At 38.2% G+C, this 8,618-nt stretch overlaps 1 protein-coding gene across 11 annotated transcripts in view; it reads right to left on the bottom strand.

Annotated features, from left to right (window-relative positions):
• Positions 1-733: 733 nt before the first annotated feature.
• The window catches only part of Bbx (BBX high mobility group box domain containing), a 247,239-nt gene continuing 239,354 nt past the window's right edge, over positions 734-8,618 (bottom strand). For all 11 annotated transcript variants that reach the window (XM_035444510.1, XM_035444511.1, XM_027412532.2 and 8 more), the window contains one exon: positions 734-6,628. In XM_035444510.1, the coding sequence (XP_035300401.1) occupies positions 6,541-6,628 (88 nt within the window). In that variant the 3' untranslated portion in view covers positions 734-6,540. The remainder of the gene's footprint in view (positions 6,629-8,618) is intronic.

Raw genomic sequence — 8,618 nt, 5'->3', positions numbered from 1 at the left:
GTGTAGGGATAGGATTGTATGCAACCATGTGTGGCTCCTCAGCATCCTTTGAATATACTCAAGAAGCATGCCAATTTGGACATGGAATAACAAACACTTAATGTACATTTACATTAAAAGCACCATGCCAACATTTCCTATCTCAAAAGCAATGGTAGGTAGTAAAACAACCACCTTCATTAAGGGATTCCTCGAGGTTCAAAACCCAATGGTAAATGGGTGATGGTCCAGAACTTTGGGATCAGATATGTTTTTACACACCTATGTTGATAATACAAATGGTTTGCAGAGGCCTTTTGTTGTTTGGGATTTTGTATTTGAGACAAGGTCTCATCATATAGCCCTAACTGGTTGGGACCTGGCCTCAAAGTTAGACTATCTGCTTTTGCCTCCCCAAGTGCTGAAATAAAGGTGAGTACCATCACATCCAGCCTCAAAGGACTTTTAAAATAAGACAAGGTTTATGAACACTACACTTATTCAGCTTGAGGTCTGAGCTTCTAAGGGTGGCCATTGCCTACATGATGTAACTTACATATTTTTATTACAACCCAAGGCAAGAGTATGTAGAGCTCCCCTAAAAGCTCTTATCCTAAGTGGTAGCCTGAAGTGAATCTTCTTTCTTCCATTGGATTCCCCTTTATATTAGGGTAGAGCAATCAATGCTCGTAACACAGTGGTCAGTCTCAGGTGAACACAGTGGAAGGGGAAACCATTAACCGATATTCTGAAATAGTTGAAGAATGCTTTATTATTTTCTCTTACTGTTTTTAGTGGACATGGTACACCGAAGGCACATATTCTAAGCTTGGTAGTGTGAACATAAATAAATGTATTTGAATAATATGTTTAAAATATTTCAAATTTTTATTAAATATTTTATTCAGTTTTAAGATCACAGTTAAAGTACTTTAGCATGTTATACACATGATTTACATGTGCAATTTTTAGAAATATCAAATTAGGTATAAGATTTTGAAGAAATTATATAAATGTGTATATTGACTTTTACTACACATACATCTAAGAAAGCAATAATTCTGTTGTACCATTAACTGGAAATCATTTATTACATGGCATGTTTACACCAACTCTAAAGAGAACCAAGCCAATTTCCAAAGCAAAATAAAAAAAAAATAAAATAAAATGAGCGAATAGGTCATGCTGAAACTGTCAACAGACTTAAGACCAGGGGTCAAATGAAGCTATGGTTTATTTATGACATGTAAGTAAGCAATTCAAACCTATGAGAACCAGTTTATAACCTGGTGTGTGGAATCTCAGGAGGTTTTATCAATGTTCTGACAAATTCCTGAGAGCCAGAGGCTTGCTTAGTGCTAATGACATGAAAATGTGGCTGAGCAATCACTAAGCTCAAGGTCCCCAGTCTTCCTGACCCTAGGTTCTGCTGCTCCAAGAGCCGAGGCACTAACGTGAGGAGTCAGGAGACAAGAGCAAACACCTTCTGGCGAGCAACAGAGAAGTCAGTGACATTCCATGGAACATGAGTGTCTCTATGATTTAGGTTAGAGCTTGTGAGGTAAGATTCGTGTTGTGGCTGGGTGGGTTTGGAGGCATTCAATCAGATCCTTGTTACTCAGTCACCAGTTCTGGCCCAAGTTCTCAGAAAAATCTTTGGAAGTAGTAGTAATGTTCACAACAACTAGTTCTGTGCATGAAAATCAATTTGAAGACATGATCAGTTTGACCACTGTCTGCCAAGAAAAAAAAAAATCAAACAAAAAACCAAAGCAAAACAAAACAGTGGCCACAGAACTTTTAACTACAAAGTTCCTCCTGTGACTTTTATCAGTAAAAATCACACCACCACAGATAAAATTTGGTCAAAAGAGGAAACTTTCCCTCCCTCATAATGTATATTTATATATTTGGAGGGAAGGATAGCACAGATAGGTGCAGATATACAAAGAAGTCAAGCATATGTCATTTAGTTCTGTCACTTCTTTGTTCTGAAATGTAAGAAGGTAATAATGTCCCCCCTTAAAAGGACAGTCCTTCAGCATGGAGTATAACGAACGTAGCTATCACTTCCAAACACAAGCAAAGTAGTCCATCAAACCCTGACGCTTCACTAGATCCATGGTTCCATGAACTACACAGATGCTTCTGTTTTCATTATACACATGTTGTTAATCTAAGTAAGACTTTAACACTCCCCAAACTCAAATAAAACCAAGTCCAGTCTAACTCTTTGGGAATGCCTGTATAAACAGAAACAACATCTAATTAACAATTAGTACACTTTGCATAAAGTGCAGAACAAGGATGTGTGGGGAGAAGCTAAATTCAATTTCCACCTAGCAGTCACTCCAAACACTTTAGCAGGTCAAATGTGATAAGCACTTGCTCCTACTGCTCATTTCAGCAAGATGTTGATCTCTCCGGAGAAGCTGGTTTGGTAAAGTCAAAACACTGCAGTGGAAAATCGTGGCACTGAAGGTAGAAGCGAAAGACAGACTTACTGAAACTAACTTTGGAAGCCGAGGTAGCCCATGAGGATTGGCCTTATCTGAGGACTCTGTGGAGCAGTGCAATCAAAGGTGAATCTCAACAGCATCATCTACACCCCAACACTTCCCTTACAAGCGGGGACTCCAGACTTCCTTCCCCCAGGAACCACCAGTGGTGCTTCTCTGTTGATTGGGTGCTGTCCTCCAGCTTCCAGCTGCTGGTCTTCAGAACACTTAGGACGCATACAGTAGTTTAGCAGGCAGCATGGTCCCACTGCTTCACATTAACATCAAATGCCAAGCTTGGAACAGAGCTATGTAGTATTCCCCACCCCACTCTATAAACAAAACACGTCATTCAGTTTTCAACTAATGTCTGTTCCATAGCAATTTATAATTTGCTTGAGATTTTACATCGGTGCAAACACTTCCGTACGCGGAGCCAAAGACTGCAGAGTGCAAACACATTTTTTTTTTTTTTTTGACTTAGGAAGAAAACAATAGGGAATCAACACGTTGGATTCCAACCCCAGACGGGTTCAGATGCTCCTTTCCATATACAGTGTTGACATCATCTTTCTCTAGTAACTGTAAAAGCAGGAAGTAGAATAACAATGATAATATGGGAATTATTTCAGCACGACTTCTGGACAACATCTGATAAAATTAAATAATTTCTGACACTGTGGGAACTAACCGCCAGAATAACGAGATCACTCATGAGGGGGTTGAATGAATTAAAGAGTTTTGATCCACAATCTGAGACTAACCTAATTTGGGGACAAGAACCTGTGGTTTCCAATGTGGCTGTGGGATATTTTTTTTCTTTTCTCTTTTTCTCATTTACAGTGCCCAAACAAACAAAACTTCAAGGATGTCTTACAGTATTTTTTCTTGCACTCAGCTTAAGAGCTGCAGTTTTAGTTACTATAATATACTCTAGACAGTTCAAAATTACATTGGAAATACCAGAATAACTAAAATAAATAAAAGGCTAAGGAACACTGGAAGAGTCCTATGTCTGCACCTGAGACAGAACCTCCTACTCCAGCACTGCAGAGAAGGGCAAGGACAACTTTCAAAAGAAGATTTATATACAGGTTTGAATCCAGAAATTACTGTTAAAAGCATAAATACTGACAATTTCAACTAAATGTAAAGTGGTTTCAGAAAGATATGCTACAACAATTTAGAATATAACAAAGCAGAAGAACATTGTATTTTGGTTTGCTTGAGATATAAATAAGGTGCAACGACTTGTTTTCTTGAGGATGCTGAGACAAATGTTAGTGTAGATGGTGTTTTCTGGCAGATTACAAGTACAGATCAGAGCGATAGAGCAATACCAGTTTCCAGAAGGAGAGAAGTGAAATGAGGATGACAATGCTAACGAAGTGGACTACAGTATAACGGACTGAAGGATTTGTGCTAACAAATGTTACCTGAAAATACCAACACCCCTCTCCAGCAGATTCGGGGCATAAGAAGCACAGCTACTGAAATCAAGACCTCACTCAGAGAACTATAAAGCTTTGCAGGATTTCTGCTACTCTCAGTGCCTAACCGCTTAAAAATTAAGCATTTCTACAAAAAGGTTTGTTTTTAAAGTATACGAAAACAGTCATATCCAGTAAGTCCCTCCCATTCCCACCCTGCCTAAGGGAATAGCCACTGGGGTTCAGGAAGCAGAACAGGTAAGATATTAACCATATAGAAAAGTCATCTCTTATTTGCTTCTTTTTTTAAAAAAAAGGTCTCAGGAATATACAGCAATCTCTTAAGGGACCCTACTGAAATGTATTCGGAGGACTGAAGGAGGGTGCTCTGGCAAAAATAGATCTATTCTAATGTACTCTAGAGAATAACAAGTTAGTACCATTGTCAAGATGCATGTTCTGCACCAATGCAATTGTTGGTTTTCTACTTTTGTTACTAATTTTTTGGGTTTTAGCTAATTATCATTTTAAATCACTGCTAGCAAGTGGTCCAAAACTCCAACAGCCACCAACATCAGGACCCAGCAATTTCCAAACATTCACTTTTTTTTGTTTTGAAATTTAGAAAATATTATGAAAACAGTTATCATAGTAAAAATAGTATGCTAATAAAATCTGGGGCTGTTCACTTGATTTATTTCTATGTGAATGGGGTTAAGCTATACCTACTGATTTACCTTTTACTAACTCCTGCTTCCTTCATCCCTACAATGAACATGAACTTTTGAGGACACAATTTTAATACTCTGCTGCCCTCCCTACCTGTTTTGGAAAAATAACAACAAAACAAAACAAACCTCTACTTTTTCAACTCTGTTAGTATTGTTGTACATATTTTCCAGCACCGGAACTGAAGTAATATCTACAACCATGAGAAGCTAGACCTAGACAGTATTAATAGAGTCATTTTATATGGCTATTAGGTCAAATTACAATTAGAAAAAAAATCATTACAATTCAGTCAAGTATAAATAAGAAAGCTAGATAAAACCATGTAAACTGTCACCATTTAGAGATCTAATTCAAAAGCTTCAAATTCCAGCTAGCACTATCAAAACTCCACCAGTTTGAAAACTATTAAAAATTATTGCTGGGATCCAAAAATTAAAATTTGGTAGTTTGTGCTGTAATGCAAGAGTGGGGAAATACTTTGTGCTATGGAACAAATACCCTGTAAAATCTGTAGCCTCAGATTAATTTTGATGTATCACTTTGAATCTGTTGCTAGGAAACAAGACACTGTGAACGTCAGGTGGTTAAGTCAATATGTTGAATGTTGTAAGCCAGTTAATCCACTTGGCACTGGCATATGGTTGGTTTTATGCTTAAAAGCAACAAAACATGAAAAGGAAACAGAAACTTGTAGGTGGATCTGACTGAGAGGCACACTTCAGACACCTCCCCCCTCGTGTACTCAATACCTCCTCAACAACACAAACTCCAAATAGCTCCTAAAACCTGCAGTGCCTATTAGGCCGTGCATAGCAATCGCAACCCGTCCAGTCTGTCTGTGATGAATGTAAAAGGTCTGAAGCTCCAAGTCCATATGAAGTGAGCATCTTCAGTGTGTTTAGAATAATGAAGTAATACTAAGGTCACTTCTGAGTTAATATTTTTGTCTTTTTTTTTGTTTGTTTGTTTGTATGAACGATCCATTGGTCACTTAGACCCCTGTGTAAAAATAAAAGATTCCTCAAGGCATGAAAACATCAGTAATCTGTAATCTGCAGGATGCTTCCCCTGTCTGGGAAAATATTTGCCACAATTTGCCCCAAGCAAATTCTTCTTGGTCACTCAAGGCTAAGGAAAAAATTCAGATTGTAAGAATTCTAATAGTCTCTTTCTCAATCTCAAAAATCAATCTCTCTCCTCTCTCTCTCTCTCTCTCTCTCTCTCTCTCTCTCTCTCTCTCTTTCTCTCAGCAAACTACCACTACCATTCTGGTGGCAAATATAAAAGTGCAGAATATATGGACCACAAGGCCGAGCATACACCGCTAACAATGGTACGTCTGCCTGCCCATGCTGCTTGGGAGTCTCTGGTACAGGCTTTTTAATATTTATTCTACAATATAAATGTAGGTATAACCTATTATATAAACCATCTTAGAACTTAAATCTTCATGTACAAAAGACTAAGAATTTCTAATAATAACTAGTGCAGTGCGTCAGGGTTTTTTGTTTGTTTTGAAAGAATAACTAGGTAATATATGAAACTAGTTTCACACTCTCTGGTTGGTAAAAGAGATGCTGGATGAGCTACAATAAAGGCAGTCTTTTACCAAGTTACCACTGGTCACTGTCAAAAGCCTTCCTTCCATGCAAAGCAAAGGTCCAAATCACTTTGCTTTTGCTCAGTATCACGAAGTAACACTGCCCTCAAAAATTGTGGCTTCTGAAACAACAAATGAGCTCAGAATGCTAAGTTCTGCTTCAAGTGATTCTGGGCTGTGTGGGGCAACAAGCACTTGTCTGTAGTCTGTAACTTCCCACCACATGGACTTGCTAGCATCCCTGGTAAAGACAAGGCTAGGGTAGTAGGTAAAGCACAATGTTTTACAATTAAAGGGTGCTTCACTGGTCAGCACAAGAAATAAGTACAGGAGCCTGTGGCATTTCTTTTGGCTGTCCATCATGGGTGAGCGGAGTTGACCTCTGACCTCTGTAAAACAAAAGGGGAAAAAGTCACTTATTGAGGGTATATAATCTGAGATAAGCAAGGACAATGGGTGATAAGAATGTTCCACTATCTCACTCAACAGTAATTAATTGCTACTTAGTCATTTAATTAAAACTGGTTTTGCCTTTAGAATTTTATTTTGCTCTTCCCCTTTCCTTTCCTTTCTTTCTTTCTTTCTTTCTTTCTTTCTTTCTTTCTTTCTTTCTTTCTTTTTCTTTCCCTTTCTTTCTTTCTTTCTTTCTTTCTTTCTTTCTTTCTTTCTTTCTTTCTTTCTTTTTTTTTTTGAAGTTATTCACCACACCTTCCCCCTCCCTGCTTGGCCCCCATTAACCCTAACAATACATTTTCTTGTTACCATTCAAAGCTAAGGCTTTCCACTCTAGAAATAGAAATCTGAAATACCATAGAGCTGAACAACTCCTTAAGACATGGAAAACTTTCAGCCAAGAGTGATGTTCTATGAGAACACCTTCCTCTTAATGCATGGAGATTTTAAATGACACTTTCCTGTGTTCTCACACTGAACAACAACAATAAGAACAAAAATAAACAAGTGAAGAGGCAGTGTGAACCTTCCATAACATCTAACAGGAGACTCTCAGTGATGAAATTTAGCAGTGACACTGACATTTTAAATGGCAAGAACATCCAGCCCAATACTTGAGCCAAAATCAATATGCAGAGGAACAATTCCTGACAGAACTGGAGAATTCATGGAAACTTCCATTATTTGGATTGAATCTGTGCTGAGTTTTCATAATTTTTATGTTTAGTAGTGAAAAATAGGGTTCATGGTTATAAGAATCCTATTCAAAATTTTTGGTAACTTCAGTCAAGTTTCTCATCCTAAGAAGCCAGGGTAAACCAATAAGCCTGTCATGCCCAGACAAGCACACTCAGGCTGCCCCTAGCCTGGCCTACGCTGTACAACACAACACTGAAAACAGCAGTGTTTCCATAAGCTTTACCTTCCAATACATTTTCAATAAGCAAAAGCAGCAATTTTAAGGTGTAGCAAATACCTGCTTTATAACTGTACCCACATTTCTCTTAATGTCCAGAATTTGAAGAATACAAGACACTAAGGATTTTAGAAAAAGAAAACATACTAAGAACAAATTTCTATTAATTTGTTCATTCATGCTGCTGTTAAGTACTAACTGCCCAGTATGTTCAGCTCTTTCTTCAAGAAAAATGGATTTAAAATGCTGGTTTGTAATCTTTATGATTGTCTAATTATATTTAAAGATGGAAAATAATTTTAGGAAGTAGTAGGAAAGGAGAAAAGAAAACAAGGAAAAGTGAAAGAACACTAGCATTTGTTAGGCCAATGGTATAATTTTAGTAGTTGGTGTTTTTTTTTTTTTCTAATGGGAAGTTATAGAAAAGTCTTACACATAGTATTTTCTATGAGTGCACAGTCAGACAGCCATACACTCACCTACTGGTAGAAGAGGAGCCACCTAAGGTGGGACACAAGGAATAAAACAGATGTTTTGTTTTCAAAATATATCAGGAGGAGACGAAACATCAACAGATATAATTACAACCAAATGTGCAGCTGGTCTCAGGAGTATGTACACAGTTGCATGAGGCATGCAAGCTCCAGCAGCAGGGTGTCTGAGAGGAGACTAACCACAGGGGCTGTAAGGAGGAACAGCAATTCACCTGTGTCAATGTACAAAGGCAAGTATGGCCCAGCTGTGGGGGAGGCCAGAGGCAGGTTTTCTGAGATTGGAAAGGCTAGCTTAGGTTTTCTGCTGTCACCCTTGACAGGACAATGATGCAACCACAGCTGAATATAGAAGAGAATGCTGGCAGTAGTGAGGTGACTGTGGCCTTTTCTGAGTCCTTCATTATGATGGTCACTGAGGTGCAAGAGGAGAAGCATCCTCTCTCTCTCACAGGCTTTGTAGATCTTTCAGCAATGTCTGTCAACCCTCACACCCCAGTGGGAAGCTGCAGTGCATAA

Source organism: Cricetulus griseus, chromosome 4 (genome assembly GCF_003668045.3).
Source record: "Cricetulus griseus strain 17A/GY chromosome 4, alternate assembly CriGri-PICRH-1.0, whole genome shotgun sequence".
Classification (NCBI taxonomy): domain Eukaryota; kingdom Metazoa; phylum Chordata; class Mammalia; order Rodentia; family Cricetidae; genus Cricetulus; species Cricetulus griseus.
Note: the sequence above shows the minus strand (reverse complement) of the source record. Positions and strands in the feature narration are given on the sequence as shown.